This window comes from Telmatherina bonti (genome assembly GCF_933228915.1).
Source record: "Telmatherina bonti genome assembly, chromosome: 1".
NCBI lineage: Eukaryota > Metazoa > Chordata > Actinopteri > Atheriniformes > Telmatherinidae > Telmatherina > Telmatherina bonti.
Window position 1 is genome coordinate 39,361,111 of NC_136619.1, and position 19,878 is coordinate 39,380,988.

The 19,878-nt window shown below is 41.5% G+C and overlaps 1 protein-coding gene across 2 annotated transcripts in view; it reads right to left on the bottom strand.

The window, feature by feature from the left end:
• The window catches only part of samd4a (sterile alpha motif domain containing 4A), a 59,739-nt gene that overhangs the window by 13,007 nt on the left and 26,854 nt on the right, over nucleotides 1-19,878 (bottom strand). The window contains exons 3-10 of one of the 2 annotated variants that reach the window (XM_079241918.1): nucleotides 14,970-15,566; nucleotides 9,505-9,792; nucleotides 6,087-6,196; nucleotides 4,179-4,265; nucleotides 3,168-3,414; nucleotides 3,003-3,088; nucleotides 2,511-2,629; nucleotides 2,156-2,357 (exon numbers count right to left, since the gene is read on the bottom strand). In XM_079241918.1, coding sequence (XP_079098044.1) covers nucleotides 2,156-2,357; nucleotides 2,511-2,629; nucleotides 3,003-3,088; nucleotides 3,168-3,414; nucleotides 4,179-4,265; nucleotides 6,087-6,196; nucleotides 9,505-9,792; nucleotides 14,970-15,566 — 1,736 coding nt within the window. The remainder of the gene's footprint in view (nucleotides 1-2,155; nucleotides 2,358-2,510; nucleotides 2,630-3,002; nucleotides 3,089-3,167; nucleotides 3,415-4,178; nucleotides 4,266-6,086; nucleotides 6,197-9,504; nucleotides 9,793-14,969; nucleotides 15,567-19,878) is intronic. The other variant, XM_079241919.1, reaches the window with a different exon arrangement.

The window sequence follows — 19,878 nt, forward strand, 5'->3', positions numbered from 1 at the left end:
TGTTGTAAATGTAGTTTTTAGCTGCTGCTTTTCGTGGAGCTGCTTTCTGTTGAAGGAGAAAAATGGCCACGAATGAAAGTGGATCACAGAAAGAAATATTTTTATCTGCATTAAACTTCATTCGTGCTTTTCCATAGAAATATGGCTGAAATTTGCTGTCTTTAATTCATGATGTGATGTTTGTTGTGGCTCGCCAGAATAAGTCAAATGATTGCTGACATGGACAAACCTTGCTCTGTGTCTACGGTATTCTACTTCCTTTCATTTTCATGGTATTCAAATTTATCTTAATTCTCCTATTATTAATTAATCCATTGTATCTTGCATTTTAATGAACTTTTTAAGCCCCTTACCACTGTTCATATGTCTGAGTTTATAAGAGCTATGGCTCTAAACTCTGTTAAATATCATGTGTCTTGTCTTCTGGATGCCAGACAGTGATAAATGATACACATTAAATGTATTTATTTGTTAGATTTTGTATATATAAAAAGTTCAGATGAGAGATCTTAATTTTACGCCCAATATTTCTTGGATCAGGCTTCATTTTTATGCAAAGCATTTGGCGTCATCGTGTAAATAAAATGCGCAAAGCAAATGATGCTATCTTGCCTTGTGTGTTTGATGATCCAATCAGATGACAGCTCTAATGTCAGCATTTTAGCAGAGCAAAGCGGCTCATTAACAGAAGTCTCGAGGGACAAATCTTGGATGGTTTGGTTTGTTTTCTAAACAGAAAAATGTTGATAAGGACGGCTCTTTAAGCAACATTAGCCACATCAGCCTGGCGCAGCACTAACAGCGAGGGGTTTTCTAGCCAGTGGACACAAAATGCAACGATTTAACGGGACATCATCTTGTGTAGTACAAGCAGGAGAAAACACAAAGCTTTGAGCAGTCTTGTTAAGCCATAATTAAATGCCAGTTTCTCTGTGGGAACACTTAGACACAGTGACATTTAACATCCTTATTTTTGGAGGATTACAGCATGTACGGAGAATTCAACCTGAAAAAACCTGCATTTCTCCCGCTTCTCACTGCTTTCCAGTGATTAAACGTCGCTGAAACTTTGGCTGATCTACAACGTACATGAATGAGCAAGCATGAAAGGAGCAGACGGCGGCTTCTTTACCACTCCTTTCTACGTCTGACCCACACTAAATGACGGTCTCACCGCATGATCTCCTCCCTTTAACTCGCCCATTATATCTCCAACACCACATGCCCCTCACCTCACCTCTATCCCTCACCCCTGTCCCCCCTCACGGCCCTCCGGCGCCGCAGGCCAGGGAAAAACAGGAAATGCCTGTGCACTGTTCTCACTGCCTCTCTGCCTGGCTCTCTCTCTCTCTCTCTTATATATATACACTCTCACAAACACACACTCTCTCTCTTGTTGCTCCTCCTCTTTGAAAACCACAACTACGTCTCCCAAACTATGACTCACACACTTCCCTCCATTCCCTTTTCTCCTTTTCTGTCCTTACACATCTACAGTCTTCCAACAAGAAGCTCCAGTGTGAAGAAGAGGAACTGAGGTATTTCCTCCCATTGTAGGGGATGAGAAGAAGAGAGGGGGGGGTGAGGGAGAGAAAGGTCTGTACTACGCAGGGTCAGCCCAGACCAAAGTGTGCCAGGATGGGCCTGAAACAGCTCCGCAGCTCCTCCTGTTTCAATGTTCGGCGCTGACGCAGAGCCTCTGGTATGTGGGGTGACCTGCCTATGAGTTCCATTCACCTCACTTCATTCGCCACACACCACCACTGCTCGTCTTCCTCACCCCTGGGCTTCTTTGTCATGGAATAAAAAGACTATTTTAGGTTAAATATGTGCTGAAGAGGGAATTATGCGGCCCAGGTTTTTTTTGCAAGCATCCTGGAATGTATTATTCCGCATTTCCAAATGTTCCTCTGCCATCACAGACAGATCCTTCTGAGCGATGAAGCTGTGAGTTCATTATGACCGAGTAAAGCGAGCCATATGCGAAATACTATGTTCAGACTGCAGTTTTAAAAGTATATAAATAAAATAAAAACAAATAGAAAACGTCTCCAGAAAGTGAAAATGAGTCAACGTATCTGTCTCGCCTCGATGCGGATCTGTTAATCCATCTTCCCGCTCTCTTTTATACTATTATATCTGATGTTTAACTTACATGTCTCCCCTGCTTGGGACCTGTCGGTGTACTGCTAGAGCTGCGAGGCGTGGGCCCCAGCAGCCCCCCACTGCCCAGCAGCCCCAGCCTGGCACCTGGCAAGCTTCTGGAGGGCATCTGGAACTGGTGGTGGCTCCTCCGGGCCGACACGCTGCCTCCGACACACCCGGTGGTGGGGAGAGAGTTGGACTGACCGAAACGGCTGCAACATGGCAAGGCAAAATGAAAATGATTGTAGGATGTTCATCTTTTGACTTTTTTTTGGGTTTTTTTCTGCTTCTTTTTACAGGTTAAAGCGACGCATCGACCTTTAAAGCACACTGTGAAATTATTACTGCGATGTGTGTAAGTGTACCTCCTCTGCGGTCGGTAGCCTGCGATGTCAAGGAGGGTTTTCCTCGGAATGGACCTGAACAGCCTCTGGACCTGTTGTTTCCATGACAACAGCCTCTTTTTCTGCGTCTCGGTAAAGGACTGCAGGTAGAGAGAGTGGAGAGCAGGGAATACAACATGAGAGATGACATAAAACACTCACAAGTCTCCTTTAGAGGAAATTTAAAGCGTGATTCTCTTCAACACCATCCTGACACACGCCTTTAAATCAAGATTTTATAGACTGAGGTTCCAGAGCATTTAGCTGAATGTCATCACTACATAAAAAACACCAAATTCAACTTCGTATTTATATTTTTAAACAGAATAAATCTTTAGTATCCATCATGCCGAATCATCTTCTGACATTTAAGATTTTGATTAAAGCAGCTGACAGGTTAGTTGGTAAAAGGTTAATTTTCCAGTGTCTAAACCAAAATCAAAATGCGATTTGAACATAAAGGGAGTGGCTAACCTCGTGGATAAGGCATTTGTCGATGAGCTGCAGGTAGGAGCTGATGTTATCCTCATCGGACCGGGAAACCAGTAGCTGGGTGCAAACTGAGGACAAGATAAAGACAGTAAGACCCTTTTTGTTTCATGAAAGCGTCTCCACAGAGTGCTGGTGCACGTAGCTCACCTTTGCCCATGACACGGGTAAACTGACCAGGCAGATCCCCCTCAGCGATCACACTTGTGCTTGACTCAGCCTCCCCTCCACTCCCCCCACTAAGGTGGGAGCCAGGCGCGGCGCTCTTGCCCTCTGGGCCCAGAAGGGGGCGCTGCAGGGAGGCGTCTTCACCGCCACTGAAAGCCTTGATAGGAGACATGATCATCTGATGGAGCTCCTGCAGTGGATTTCGAAGATTGCTGCCCTCCAACACATCCTGACAGAAGCAGAGAAGTGGAGCCAACAAAAATGATGGACACTTAATTAAAAACAAGCAGAACAACAACAAAAGACACATGATGAAATTATTTTTCAACAGGCTCCGAGACAAAGTGGAAGAGAGGATCACTGATTGCAGCGTTATGTGACAGCGGGGGATAAAGTAAGACAAAAAAACTCATCAAGTACATCAGCGTTCCTGTCTGAATGCATGAAATCAGCCTCCCTCCCCGCCCGTCACAGAGCTGTCATTTCTGTACGCCAGTCTGTGTAAACCCAAAATACCAAGCAACAGGTGTCTTGTTTCCCAAGCCCCACAAATGCAGCAGGAACACACTTTCAAATGAAGCGTTGGTGAAAAGGTTATGACTGAATTTAGCTGGCCGAAGACGTCCCTCCTCTGCTGCGCCCTTGAGTGTCATTGTCTTGCTCTGAAGGCTGAACAGACGGCTGAAGGCTGGGAGGGGGGTGAGGAGGCCGGGCGGGAATGGTGGTGGGGTGGGGTGGGTTTAAATTCTGAACCCAAAACGGTCCTTCCTGGATTAGGTGTTCCGTTACCGGCCATCTCAGATACATAACACCGACTGAGAATGGCCACCCTTCTCGCTCTCTCTCACCCACAGGGCAAAAGAAGTCCTGCGTTGTCCGCAAAGCTTATGAGCTCAATGACCAATTTATAAAAACAGCAAGCGTGGCATGAGTGTGTGTGTGTGAAGATGAAGTAGAAAGGAACATGAGGATGTTATAAATCGTTGCTCTAACCTTTTCCAGGCTGCGCAGAAGATTCTGCCTCTCTCTGAGCTTCTGAATGCTGATGACAATCTTGTGTCTTGCTCCTTTGGTGACTTTCTGCAGGACCGAAACAGACCCGAGTTAAAGATCACTGGCAATTCATGGGACAAAAGCATGGCTCTTATCTGGGTGGTGTGTAAACACAAGATGTCTGTGCTCTTTAACATAAAGCAGAATGCACATTAGCTCTTTAAACATTACTGTGGCAGGTGATTTTTATGGGAAAATTTTTACAAGAGGTCCAGAAAGGGACAGGAAGCTTATTTGCTCATCTTTGATCAGGAGTGCAAATAGAAGGGCTAAAAGTAGCTGTAAATAGTTTGTTAATGTCCCAAACTTCTTGAGGTACTGAAGACGTAAAGCAGGATATTTTTAAATGAAGCCAGAAGCAGTGACGTGAATCCGACAGGGCACTTCTGTTGAAGCTGAACATGCTTCAGAGTGGCTGTTCATCACATTAGAGTCGGACGGAGTTGGCAGCACCTGGAGGAAGTGGACAGCTTCCTGGTCAGCTGGAGCACAGTTAAATTTAGCTGCATCCCCCTTTTTAGAATAGATTCCTTAATGCCTTTAAGCACAAGGAAAACAACTGCTATATTTGTCTTGACCTATTTATTTATAGTGATACCAACGTTTTCGACACAACAAAGCTTAAATCAGTGAGATACGGATTTGCTTTCATCATAGCTGATTAATATGATGTTAAAATTACCAGCAGGGATTTGACACATGAAATACTAAAAGGCTTCCTTCCTTTAAAGATTATGTTTAATCACAATTAACTAATGTACCATTTCTTATTATCACAATCTAGTAGTCGAATCTGTCGTGTTCCAAATTATTAGAAACACAAGCTCAGAAAGGTGTGTTTGTGTTGAAGCATAGGGCCACGTCTAAGAGCTTTTTCCAAAATTTTCCACAGCTCATTCCACAATTTTCCAAAATTGTGGAATGAGCTTCCCCTCCACATTAGACAAGCCTCCTCTCTGTCCATTTTTAAAACTCATCTTAAAACCCATTTTTATTCCTTGGCCTTTAATCCAACGTAAGACAGTTTCCAGTCAGTGTGCCTTATTTTTATTATTGGTTTTTACTTACTATTTATTTAGTTTGTTTTATTGTTTTAATTCTGTATTCCTTGTATGACCTCTTGTTTTATTGTGTTATTTATTTGCATTTGAACTGTTTTATTCTGTTTTTATTTTGTCCGATTGTGTTCAGCACTTTGTTTCAATTCTGGTTGTTTTAAAGGAAGTTAAGTTGAGCTGAGTTAATCAACGTGTCCAGAAGGATAACGTGATACATAATAACTACAAATAATAAACCAATACAAGTGAAAATGTGAAGCTTTGTGTTTGAGTGTTGTGTTGCTGGCTTGCATTCCCATAACCAGTTGTATCTGAGTCAGGATGCCTTATGGAGAGGGTTTAATCGGCTTTTCATCAACAATCAGCCTAATTCTTTTTCTCTACATTTTAAAATAAATAAATAGTAAACTGTATCGAAATACTTTTTGCACATCACTGATGCATAAAAGCTGAGCACTCATAGTTAGAACAACAAGGCAGGAGCCATTAAAGAAGGAAAACCTTAAACCTTATTGATGCAACTCCGCCTACACAGCCTAATTACTTTGAAATACAAACTTTGAATTTTAGCATGCTGTACAGTCTCAGTTTTATTTATTTACAACAACAAATCCTTACAATATTCCTTCATACATGCCATAAATGCATACAGGGCTCTAGCTGAGGCTAATGCAAAACCCCATCCCTGGTTGGAAGTCCTGTGTAGGTTAGAAAAGGGGGGCCAAGCTGAAGTCATACAGCAGATCTTCATGTAAAGCTCTTCTCTTTCTGTCTGAGTGTGTTTATGAACCTGTGCCTCCAGTTTGTCTTCAGTCAGCGCCATCATCTCATCGTAGGTCATTGTGGAGAAGAGAGCGGCGTACTTATGAAGACGAAGACTCTTCAGCCACGCAGGAACATCTGTGGATGAGACGACACATTTCACTGATGAGCTGAAAATCTTTAATCATGACTGCATGTAGAAACTTTAATGGTTTATAATATTTTTCTTTACACTTACAGTTTAATAAATCTGATCACATTTAATCAAATTTGTACTGTTCGAGTGTGCCGTTTTACTTTATTTTGGAAATTTTTCTCTGCTTAGAAATGAGCATTTTCATGGTACTAATTTAGTTTAACATGTTGGGGTGTAGAAGTTTGATTTTGTCAAATATTTTTATAAGACTTGAAATGCTGATATGATGAATTCAAAGAAATGTTAACTTTGCGACTTAATGAATAAGAATAAAACAAAACAAACAAAAAAAATTAATAAGATGGAGAAATGAAGCTCATCTTGTAATTCCTGTCGCAGAATATTTAACAATGCGTTCCTGCTGAGATAAAATTCTTTATAAAAGAGAGAAAGAGAGTGTTAATATGAAAGGGTTAACCAATGTGCAGACAGTGGCCTCAGTAAGGTCAGTGGGGTCAGTAGTTTTAGCCTTTGCCCGTCTTGACAAACTGCTCTGACCGGATAAACAGCTTGCCAGACTCTTTGAATGCCTTCTAGGCACACAACAGACACCTGCACAGCTCCAAAGAAAAGTCTGAACCTTTTGGACATTTCAGGATTTCATGAATGAATACTGATAAAATGGTGTAAACTTCATCTAGGTTTTATCAGTGACACTCTACTTTTCATCCTTACTTCGGACTTATGTTGACAGCAATCACATTAGCTGGAAAGGATGAATAAATTCTTAAATACACCCTCTAGGCTTTTTGTGTAGCTTTTATTATAGCTGACAAACAGCTGAGTGCTGGAAGGCTGGCTGGAAGACTACAATCTATCCAGTAGACATTGAGTGTCGAAGGGCTGTCAACTAGACACCTTTTAAGAGACTCAGGAGCGACTGGAGAGAACCTAAAGAAGATAACCAATAAGCCAGCTGAGGAGGCAGAAAAGGGAGTTTTTGTCTTTGGCTGAGAAGGAATGACAAGTGCTAAGGAAAGAAATCTAACCCCAATAACACTGAAGATGTTTTTTTCACTGCTCAGCCACCAGGAGATGCTCCAAGATTAAATGAGCAAAACGTCGGTGAATGATGGTTCCTGGCTGATGACCCTGCAGCTGATGTATTAGCACCAGAGAAGGTGTGATCAGAAACATTGCACAGCAGCAGATTCCATCCTCCTATACACTTAAGTTCTAGTAACCCAGTGATGACTGTGATTTGGGAAGTGGGAGTAAGGCTGAAAGGACAGCTATGGCAAACTCAGTGACAAGGAAATATTGCACTGGGCGTGGGTGGCTAGTAGCCCAACCTACTAATATCTTATAAGATTTATATCTACACCTATGAAGAAAACCAAGAGAAAACAACTACAGACCTAGGACAGACTACATGGTAAAGAGCAATGAGATAAATGCCAGGACTCCAGGAAAGGAGGAGAAGATCCTCCAGGAGTGCGTATCATGTTGAAAAAAACTTGACTACAAGCGGATGCGTCAACAGCAACCTGGCACTTCTTGAGCAGATGAGAAAAGAGATATTGAAAACCGGTAAATTAAACACAGAGCCAAAGAACCCAAAGTTGCAAAAGGCATAAATGTCATACTGGTAGAGGTCAAGCTCCTAAGTGAGTTCCAAGATCCACCAACTCTCAAAGGGCAGAACCGTAAGCAGAGACCAGGAATCCAACCAGGAACAAGCTCAAATAGCCAAAGCGGAATAAGGCAGAGACACGGGGAAGACTGGACACCAACCTAGTCAAGACAGCGGAGGGATCCTTGCATGGAAGGGTAAAATGCAAGCTCAACCAGATTAGGAACATCTTTTACCAGGCCTGCAAAGACAGGTTTAACAAGGTGACCTCCAGCCAGAGTATTGCCGAAATAGAGAAGGAAAACAGGTTAAAGGAGAGTGACCATTTAGTGTGATGGTATCGACAACTCTGTAAGAAGTGGAGAAATCTGCTGGAGGAGAAGTGATTGGAGCCAAAGGACTGTACAGGAATCTAGCAAGGAAAGTCCTATCAGGATCACCAGGGTATGTCCCTCGGCTTGCACCTCCAACTGCCGAGTTCAACACCATGTCCCAAAAGCTCATTGAAGTCAGGCAAATTGTGAAGAAGGCATGGTCCTTTATCATTATCAGGAGGAAACCTGGAATCTATTACAAGCTCTATAAGAACTGTTCCAAGGTACCAAAGCTGCTGTGGTACCTCGTAAGAACCGCTTGGATAAATTAACTCATTCCATTTCAGTGGGAAAGAGATGAAGTGGTGTCATTTTGAAGGGAGCAAATTCCAAAAAATCCAATTTAGAAACATCACCTTGCAGTGTGTAGAAGGGAAAATCTTCTCAGTGCTGGCCAGAAGAATGTCCACTTACATGTTCGAGTATGAGTATATAGACACTAAACCCCAGAGGGTTCCCTGGGTGCATCAAGACTGCTAAAAACGGGGGATGAGACATTGTGGGGGCAAATAAAGATCAAACCATCAAAATCAAGAACCTTCTCGGTTAGGAGTCAGAAACAACCGTTCATTGTGGAGTGAGAGAAAATCCTACTAATCTTTGAGCATCCTATTAAAAGCCATGGGAGGGTATACAGCAGAGCCTTCAGACAAACAGACGGGGAGAACTGTGATGAAACAGCTATGAGAAGGCCTAGCAAGCAAGGATCAACTGAAGCCAACTTCCAGGGAAGGGCAAGGTCTGGTGCAACCAATTTTCGCTCAATCAGGGAGATGTGGCCACTAAAAATGACTGAGATCCCCCTTATATACCTTATGTTGGATGGAAAAACCAACCCATTCATCTGAAAGTGGTTTGGGCTGCCACAGTACCTTTCTGAAACTGACCTCTGCAGAAGCAATGCCATCCATTGAACACTAATAACCAGTAACAACCAATAACCCCCTCAGACAGCAATATCTAAATGAGTGAAACATTGGTTAATGGTGGTTCCTGGCTGATGACCCTGCAACTGACCCATGAGTACTGAAGAAAGGTGCAACTGGCAACAATGCCCAGCAGGAGATTCCATCTTCCTCTACATTTACGCTATCATGGGCACACACTGAACGATTTAATCAATACTTCTGTGACACATGATTAAACAGCCTTCTGCATCTCTCTAGGATGGAAATCTGGACTCCAACTTGCCCAAATTTACCCAAGTGCATCATCTTTCTCCCTGATGCTTGATGTCATGGACTGCTGACACAATATTAAAAACTGAACCACAAATAGTTAACCCCTGATCTGCTGTACTCACCCCTCATCCCACTCCCTTCCTCATGAAAGGAGGTGCGGTGCAGACCTGAACCACCTCCTAAACCTGCGTCCTCCAGATGTTCACTGCCCCCGCTGCCTGAGGAGGCGATGCTGCTCTGGGGTGAGAGAGGTGCATGATCCGGAGCTGGGCCTCTGGCAGTCCGGAGGTCCTCCTGGGACAGCCAGACATGGCCTAGAGGCTGGTTGCTGGGGCCGTTCATAGGAGGTGTGAGGGACACTGAGCGCTTTAGGGGACTGTGTTGCTGACTGCCTCCTCCACTTGTCAGGACTGCAAAACAAAAATATTTCTGTACACCGAGTCCAGTTTTCAAGCTACATTCATTAAACTATTAAGATTAACTAAACATTTTGCCACCACATATTTTGTTTGCCCTTTGTGTTTTATCTTTATGAATGGCACTTTGCTCTAAGAGGTCTTCACACATTCAGGTCTGCATATGCCTGTGTGTCAGGGTGATAGTTGTTTTTACGATAACCGAGGAAGCCATAATGAAGCTGCTGTATTTCTGTATAAGACAGAAAACAAACCTATCATTTAACTGTCCTAAATGCTGTCCTACAAATTAAATCTAGAGTTGTTGTAAGTACAAAGAACCCCACAATTCATCCAACATTTAGAGGCCAGTTGTATGCACGTTAGTTAGTCATCAGCTATTGATAAATCCTGCATGTTCTAAATAACCAGAAATAGCCATTTCTGGTTATTTGCATTAGGAAACGCCTTCATATAACCATATATATAGAGAACACATCCCTTCGGAAAAAGAATGTATTCCTACTGAGTTTGAAGCCAACCAAATGTCTGTTTGGTTTACTCTGGTTCAGTTAACATTTGTTCTGAAAAAAAAACCGAAAAAAAAACATGTGAATTTCACTTGCAAAAGTTTAAGTGCAGGAGATAAATATTTAACCAAGCATCTGAAACAATACACAGTGAAGAAAAGGCAAAACTGAAAAAAAAATTTTTTTTAAAATGCTGCAGGAATAAATCAAGGGGAGATCTTGACTCATTTGTCAAGTCAAGGAGAGATTTCTGTCCATTTTTCTTCAAGGGAGATATAATTAAATTGACTGGGATCAATATAAAAGAATTAAAGAATAATATTTGAGAAAGAATCGAGAGGCATCTGCAGCTGGAACGGTTTAGAAACCAACAGAACTTCCATTTGGATGTTGTCATTTTGTGTGTTAAAGCTTTTGTGTTACATATTTTGTAGAAATAAGAGACTTAATTTCACACACCTTAAGCATATATTCCATTCATTCATTCATTCATTCATTCATTCATTCATTCATTTTCTAAACCGCTTAATCCAATTCAGGGTTGCAGGGAAGCTGGAGCCTATCCCAGCTGGCTTTGGGCGAAAGGCAGGGTACACCCTGGACAGCTCGCCAGTCCATCCAGTCCATCGCAGCACATATTCCATTGTTGCAAAACTTTCCTTTAAATTGGCTTTTTAATTGAGATACTTAGAGATAGCGTGAGAAGCTCGGTCATCCGGAAGGGGCTCAGAGTAGAGCCGTTGCTCCTCTGCATTGAGAGGAACCAGTTGAGGTGACTCGGGCATCTGGTCAGGATGCGTCCTGGATGTCTCCCTAGTGAGGTGTTCCAGGCACGTCCCTGCGGGAGGAGACCCCGGGGAAAACCCAGGACATGCTGGAGGGATTATATCTCTCGGATGCCCTGGGAAGGCCTTGGGACCCCCCCCGCAGCGTTGGCAAATGGGGATGGGGAGAGGGAAGTCTGGGCTTCCCTTCTTAGGCTGCTGCCCTAGATAAGCGGCTGAGAATGGATGGATGAATTTTTAATTGTCTCAAGACAACTAAATATGTTTTAGTCCAGAGAAAAGACCATGTTCAACACAGATGGTATAAAGCAACTCAACGAAGGTCAGGGAATGTCAAACCACCTGCATATCCAATGGAATGATGATCAGTTCTCACCTTTCTCTCAAGTTTTAAAGCCAGTAAACCTATTACCTGCTTATATAGTTTCAAAAAGATTACTCATTAAGTAATTATTATTTCGACCAAATAAAGAATGTGGACGCTGAGATCTCTGTGACAGCTTTCCTAGATTCTGTGCATGTGCATAATTGGAGCTATTCTACTTTTAAATGTTGGTGGTAAAGGTGGTAACACGCTTTGCATGAAAACGTCTCACTCAGAAAATACACACAAGTCAGAGTAAAGCTGTTAAAAACCGAGGCCCCTGGTTCATGGTAAATTCATGGTTAATACTTTAAAGCTGTTTCTGACTTTAGTTTTCATTAACTATGTCATGAAAAATTAATTACACCAATTAGCCATAATATTAAAACCAGCCACCTCCTATTGAGATGGGCACAGACAAAGAACATATGAGGGTTTCCTGAGTGTATGGTACCCCGATGTTTACATAAGATGCTGCAAGTCCTGTGAGTTTCTGATTTAAACATGCTTCTCACTGATGCCATCAGATTACAATTTGGGGCATTTAGAAGTTTGGTGAATTCCTCAGACTCTTTCCTGAACAGGTTTTATAAGAGTCCACTGCTGTCCTGCTGGGGGAGGCTGCTACTGCAAAAAAAAAAAAAAGTGCTGCTTGCAATGTAGGGGTGTGCAACTGGTCAGCAAAAAAGATGTTTAGGTAGGTGGAAAGTGTCAAAGTTGCAACTATCTGAATGCCAGGTTGGAGGTTTTCCCACAAGATAATTGGCCTGAGATAAAATAAACATATTGACTAACAAGAGGTGATTTGACTGACATGAGCCAAGATGGCTGCCAACTTGTAATACTGGTTGTTTGATACTGGTGCATGCAGTCTCCCCCAGCAGGACAGCAGTGGGCAGTTATGGGATATTTTACTTGACATAAGCAGTAGGTTGATATTATTTCTTCTGGAACTCTCAGATCAGTTCTGGCAGAGATGAGCACGGTTATAATACTCTGTATGCCTTTAATGGTCAACTTGTTGAACAAAAACCCATTGGAGCTGTTGCAACATGGAATCAGCTACCAGCTATAGCTTAGTTTTAACAGATCAGTGACAACACTTTGTGTGATTGGTACTGCACATACTGACACTTTATATCTATATCTCATGTATTGGATTAACACCTACATACCTGCTATCGCAATTTCATTGATCTATTTTATCTTCATTCACTTTCAATTATGTATTTAGATACTTATTTGTTTAATCTTATCAACTTATAGTTTTAAATTTTGTTATTTCAAGTTGGGTTTTTTTTTGCCATTTCTTCATTTTTTACAGTATTCATTCTGTTGTCATATAATTGTGAATAAATTCAGGTGTTTTGGAATTAAGTGTGTTCTGCACATAGTTTTCTTGACTGCAGGTTGTCTTACTTGTTTAGATTCTCCATGATGATGGTCTTATTTATTAAATAAGGGCCTCAATCAATCTGTGGCATAAGCTCCATCTAAAGGTAATCCACATAAATCAATAAGGGAATAGAGATCTTACTTTACTTGTCAATGGTTTGTATGTTTGGACTAATATTTTCCAACATTTTGAAACAGTAAATGCACTCAATATCCAGTATACTGAAGTTTTGTTTTACTTTTGACACTAATGTGTAGTCCTTTTCAATTACGATTTATAGAAAGACGAAATAAACATATGTCTCTACAAATGACAATTATGTAAAAATATAAAAATCAGTTTACTTGTCTATACTGTTTATCAGATTACCATCTAAATTATCTCCACCATTTCCTTTCTCAGCCTCCATAATAATGGAATAGATTCATTAGGCAGAAATCTGCCTGAGGGGGAACCCTGGTGACTATCAAGCAGCTGAAGCATCAGCGACTGCTGAAGGGGGGTAAACAAAATAAAAAGGTGCAGAGCCAAACAGCTTTTTGTGTCGCCTCTCTGACGGGATAAGCTGCCACCAATACTCCAGTCTCCTCCTAGTCCTATATGCGGTCCTCTTACTGTTGGCGCTATGTATAGGACTTCATGGGGCCTGTTTAAAATAGGTGCCCAGCTAACATTTCAAGTTCCAGTCCCTAAATATTAACCATTTTCCCTAAATACAGACTCCCACAAAGGCTGCCTTACAAGGGAAAGGATGGTTGGTATGTGCTGCTGCGGCTTGGACTAAAGCTGAGAGTATGGGCAGAGGGTCATTGGGATGTTCTATCAGTAGCACACAGGTTGATGTGTTTGGACAATTATACTCCTGCCATCATCAGCACTCCCAGATAAATGCAATGGTGGATACCAAGTGAGCAAAATATTGGTTGGATCCACTGTTTTGTGAAACCTATCATGAATAATTGAAAGGAAAAGACACAAAGAATTCACACCAACGACACAGAGAAAGTAGGAGTTTGCCATTTTCCTCTGGCATTTATGATCCACCAAATACCTAAACACTGATTCTACCTAGCTTGTAGTGAATCAAACTCTTACTCATTCCCAGCAGTTCAGAAAAGGTGCTCTCTGTCTCCACCAATCCCATGCTGCTGGTTGGGGTAACTCGAGTTTACTGGTTGTGAAATCCTGAGGTCTTTGTGTGGATCTGAAGCTGCTAGCAGTCAAAAATACAAGGGGATCTTTCTTGGAGCAGTGAGTGGGGTTTTAAATGTGTCTTTATTTTTATACCCTCAGCTGTTTCTTTCATCTTCCAGAAAAAGAAAAAAAAAAGAAAGAAAAAACAGAGCCTTTGCATTCACGTCTTGAAATATCTTGCTCTGACCATAGTTATGTTCAAGCTCAGCAGCCCTGCCCTCCCTCTGTGTTGTCTTCTCACAAACACTCGGCCTCTGTAGCTGCTGTGTAGGCTGCTCAGAGATCCTCTCGTCAGGCTGTATTTACTGTGCTTGTTGCACTCAGGGGGAATTTTGTGTGTTTATTACGTTTGGAAGGTACTTTTGTTTTTCAAAATGCTTTTAATAGAATTATAATGACTGTTGTGCTTTCAAATTGTTTGCAAGTGTTTCTCTGCTTTGTGTCTTTTGAAATGATCATTAATTCATATATAAATCATCATGTCATGGTCAATTAAAACAAAATAAATACCAACAATTCTGATGCCGAAAGTTTAACAGCAACTAAATGTGTCTCATATGTTTACTCTGTTAAATCCTTCCTTCTGAGACCCACATGACTAAAAGTTCAGAGGGAGGGATTGTGCAATGATCTTCCAACCTGAAAGCATGTAGTTGTATTACGTGCAGACATGCCGTGTGTTTAAACAGAAAAAAAATCATGTTGATGTGCAGATCTGAACTGCTGTCTGACTTACCGGAAACAGCAGAAGAAGTAGAAACAGCGATTTCCGGTATAAACAAACACTGTTGTGTTTGATAACAGGTGTCACATCTATATTTGACATCTGTGTTTTGAACTGGAGTTGAATATGGTTCCAATGGTGAGTGGAATATGAGCAGCGTGTACGGCAGACAGGAACGACAGGACGAGGCTTTACTTACTGGTGTTACCTCCCCCGCCGGTTCCAATTGTGTTGATGGTTGCCGGTACAGAAGACGATGGGTAGAGAGCAAGGTGTCCATTCTCACAGCCCTGCTGCTGATGCCAGCCTCCACCTATCCCTGAGTCCCGGGAGCTCTGCCATCCATTGAGGCGATCATCTGAACCATAACGCTGATGGTGATGCAGGGTGTAAAGACTGCCCGATGAAGATGTGTTTGTGGAGGATGAGGATCCTGATGAGGTGAGAGTCGATGGAGGTGTGGACTGGTGATGGTGGTGATAGTGCGGCCCGGCGGGAGGAGGCCTTTCTAGTGAGTCTCCCCGTGCAGCAGCCCTCTCCTCCAGGTGGTTAAGCCACTGTGCCAGAGCAGCGCGGTCTTCCAGAGAGGTGGCAGGGTGGATGAGGGCGTAGGACAGGAGCTGGCGGGACTCCTCCAGGTGATGGCCATGCTCGATTGTGTGGGCCAGGATGCGTGGCAGCAAACGCATGTACTCACCCTTGGCTTCGGTGTTGCCGGGTTTGAGCAGTGGGAGATGCGTAAGAACCAGTGAGATGATGCGCTCCTTACGCTCACCTTGCCACTGGCTGATAAAAACTGTAAAAGCAAAACAAAACACATTAAGCTTCACAAACCAGTAACACGTGATCCACAATTCTCACTGCAGTAAAGTTTATAGAATTACAACTACATATATTCAAGTTTAAGTCTTTAAGCTGCCAGCTCACATTAGAGACTGGAACATCCATCATTCGGGAGACAAAAGTGACAATGGCATCCAAGATGGCAGTGGAGGAGAAGGTTCTTCAGAGATAAAATTAGTGAACACATGCACAATTAAAAATAGAGGATGCCACGATGATTTCATTCTTCTATTTAACTCTTTGTTCAAATACCAAGCTGCTCATGGAGGCTGTACAGTTCTGTACATAACCTTGCAGTCATAGAGCTCTATTGTTGTCCATTAGGGGTCCATTTCTGTCTTCTAGGACCACAGCTATAGATACCATCAGGTCAGGGTGACAGCTTTAGTCAGTCACACATATAAAGACAGGACGTATCAGGACGCTGGCAGGTTCTCGCTTCCTGCTTGTGAAATGTATCATATGAATGAAATAGTGGAAAATCTTAATAATAGGCCTCATGCCTTCTACTAGCCCATGTCTCTTTGACCTGGCAGACGGAAAGCCACAAAGCTTAAAGCCGTCTCAACAAGATCCATTGTCATTTTATCTAATTACAGCTAATGACAGCCAAAAGTAACCCAAACTTTAAGGAGAAAGGGGGCAGAAGGGAAAGATGACAGTAAAAAATGAGTTGAATGGGGAGGGAAGAAATGGAGAGAATGAAGGAGCAAGATGTGTGAAGGGAGCCAGGGAGTCACTCGACTCTGCTCCAAGTATGATGTAATCCTTCATTCCTATGAATGAGGCAACTCGTACTCAATCTGGGAACAGGAATTGTTCCATGATTAAAACTCATTTAAGTCCAAACAACTGGAAAACATTAAAATGTAACAAAGAAACTTGTAAATTTTCCACGAAAGTTTACAGAAGCAGTGATGGACTGCCAACATCTAAACTTCACCTTTCTTTGTGAGGGTAAAATCTGGCAGGCTGACGAAAATAAAAAAAGTCCTAAATAATTCATAAAGATCATCACAGACTCAGCAATAGAAACTAAAAATAGGTTAAAAAAAATGCTTGACAAGTCTTATTTCCATTTGTTTATGGTGTATTTATTGAAAGTGGATCTTCTAAACATTGGTGTGTTGGATCCAAAATGAGAACATCTTAGATTTACCTTATAAAAATCAATACAATACAATTGAAAAAATGTCAAACAATGTGGTAATGTGAACAATGTGGTAATGTGTTTGCAAACTATTAAGAATATTAGTTATTAAGAGAACAAGTTCCATCTGATCTGAAGCCAATGACATAGTTCCCGTTGTAGCATAAAAAATGCCAATAAATCACAAGGTATTCAATGAAGGGCTTTTATTTCTTACAATCACCAATTTGTTTGCAAACATTCGTCATTATCCTACAATTATCTCCAGCAATGTGTGAAAATGGAACACACTCCTCCTGGTGCTGATTATATCAAAGCTGGTATGAACAACAGGTTTTGATCTACGTGGCAAAATAAGGACATGAAACTTTCTCACGTTTACTTTCTCCACGTTCAGAAAATCTTGTCCCTGGACATTATGTGTGGAACAAAGTCCAAAATATTGCTTAATATTGCTTTTAGATAATGGTTGCTTTTCAGATCCTTATCAATTCCGACTACTATATAATGTTTATTAACAAAGATGAATTGATGAATTGTTTAGAATAAACAAGAAGTCAGAGCTCCAGCTTGATGAATAACATGGATCATTAATGCTACACAGCTACTATAGATGCTACCGCTAATGCACACACTTGTGGTTGAACAGTTTATACAAAGAAGTCAACTTCATCAAACCGATTTTCTGTAACCTTTTATTTAAATTAACCATCAAACAACTAAATAAGAAATATCACTGGGATGGCTTCCCTTGTCGTTTCTAATGGGCAAGATGCCTTCAGAGTGTCCCTGGTTTCTCAGCTGCTTTGAATACACCTTACCGCTAAATGAAACGCCGTGTTTTTTAAAATGACATTTTTTAGAATTAAATCTGAAGAGAATAGATGACAACAGGGTATGAAAACTTCCACCTAGAGGTCAAGATGCTACTTGCAATTTATTGATTGATTTGCTCTGAGTTTAGAAGGTCAAGCAGTAAAGGGTGGACCCATTCCCCTCACAGCAAGCATGCACCATATCTCACCACTCAAAGAGGAGTCACAGTTCTCACCCTGCATGGGTCAGAGGTCAACGGGCAAAAGAAATACGAGGCTACATATTATTCATATCCATCCGGCAGGGCAGATGGAGTTTGAGGTGAAGCCAACCAGTTAAGAGTAAATGAAGTTGAGAAGAAATGAGCACATCCCACATCTGAAGAAGCCAGTCGCTGTGTCTTATGATTAGTCATAGTAGATAAAAAAATATTTCTCTTTCTACTATCAGATTGGTCATATTTATCATGAGTATTTGAGGGAAAAACTGCTGACCAAACCCAACTGAAGGAAAAAAAACATAGGAGGGATAAAGAACAGAGAGACATTAAAACATTGGCGATGAGGAGAGGATACATTAAAACATAATTCATATAGGGCTGCGGATTTGGTAAAAAAATAACATCTCAGATTTTATTTGATCAAATTCCTTTTTTTAATTTTTATCTATTTTTCGCTTTACTTTAATAGATAATACCAGTAAATAAAACATTGTAAATAAAGTGAACAAAGTTGAGTTTTTCCACCCCATACACAGCTCCATCTCTTTAACATGCAACAAAACTGCATCTGTGATCACTATTACACCAGATCCATTTCTTATCTTATGAGGAGGACTCATTCATTCATTTTCCGAACTGCTTATTCCAAGCGGGGAAGCCGGCTTTGGGCGACAGGCAGGGTACACCCTGGACAGCTCACCAGTCCATCGCAGGGCCACACAGAGAGACAAACAACCACTCACACCTAGGGGCAATTTAGAGTGACCAATTAACCTATCATGCATGTATTTTGGAAGATGGGAGGAAGCCAGAGTACCTGGAGAACATGCAAACTCCACACAGAAAGGCCACTGACCAAACCAGCCAAGGATCAAACCAGTGACCTTCTTGCTGTGAGGCCACAGTGCTAACCACTGCGCCACTGTGCAGCCCATGAGGAGGACTGTGAACACAATTCCTCTGATTTTGGTGGTCTCTTAGCAGGAGTTTGTGAGCTGTCACAATCTTATGCATCTCACGGAGCTGCATTTCTTTCACTCAGTGACATGCTTCTGTTTGGGGTGTTGAGTTGTGCTGCCACCTTTAGTAGCAAATGCCTTTGATCAAACTGAGCAACATGCTATAACTTGTTCCAAGGCTACAGTTGCAAACCTGAACCAGTTCCAAATAAACAATGACAGAGAGCCTTTTCAGGAAAAGGGTTCTTCCTTGATAGCTGCTATCTGTATTGTATATGTTTCTCTACAATATGGGAGGGGAGGGCTGAGCTTGCTATGAACTACAAAAGCCCAAGGAAAGTACTGGCAATGCATATTAAAGATACACGATGTAACCTTAAACTCTGCATTCCCAACTTGTGTGATGGCACAGCGACATTTATTATGCACATTTCTGCAGCCGTCACTGACCGTTCTAAGGCCGAGAAACCAGGATGTCGTTTGACGTTTCACGTTATGCACCACAAGAAAGCATTATCGAAAGAAGTGAGGAAAGAAACATGAGAAAAGAACAGAGTAAGAAATAAAACAAGAGTCCAGATAAGACTGTTTTTTTCCTGACTGGACAAAGCCCAGAGCTCAGGTAGGATGAAACACAGAAGCCAATATAGTCGTTAATATAGGCCACATTACCGAGATAATGTGCAACAGTCTCATAGCGCAGCTTTAAAAAAGAAAAGAAGATTTTCATATAAACAAATCAAACACGTTTAGATGAATTAATAAAAAACAATTTATCGCCCATCTTTACCCGCCTTGTTTCTTTAATCGTTCAAAGCTTAAACAAAGAAATAAAAAAAATATCCTTTTTTTTTTTTATTGTAAGTATTTGGCCCTCTTAACAAAATGTTAAAAAAGAATAAACAGAAATAATTTGCATATGTATATGTTTAATTACTGCGTGTTGTCAGAATTATTGTAGTGCAAACAGTGTCCACCAGGGGGCAGAAGACAAGATTGAGTTCCTATATAAAAGGGTGACGACTCGAGTGAAGCATAAAGCTTTTCGATAGCTTTCTGTATTTATCAAAAATGATTCATACAGAAATTAAAGGTTAAATCTGACTCACAATGTTACAGT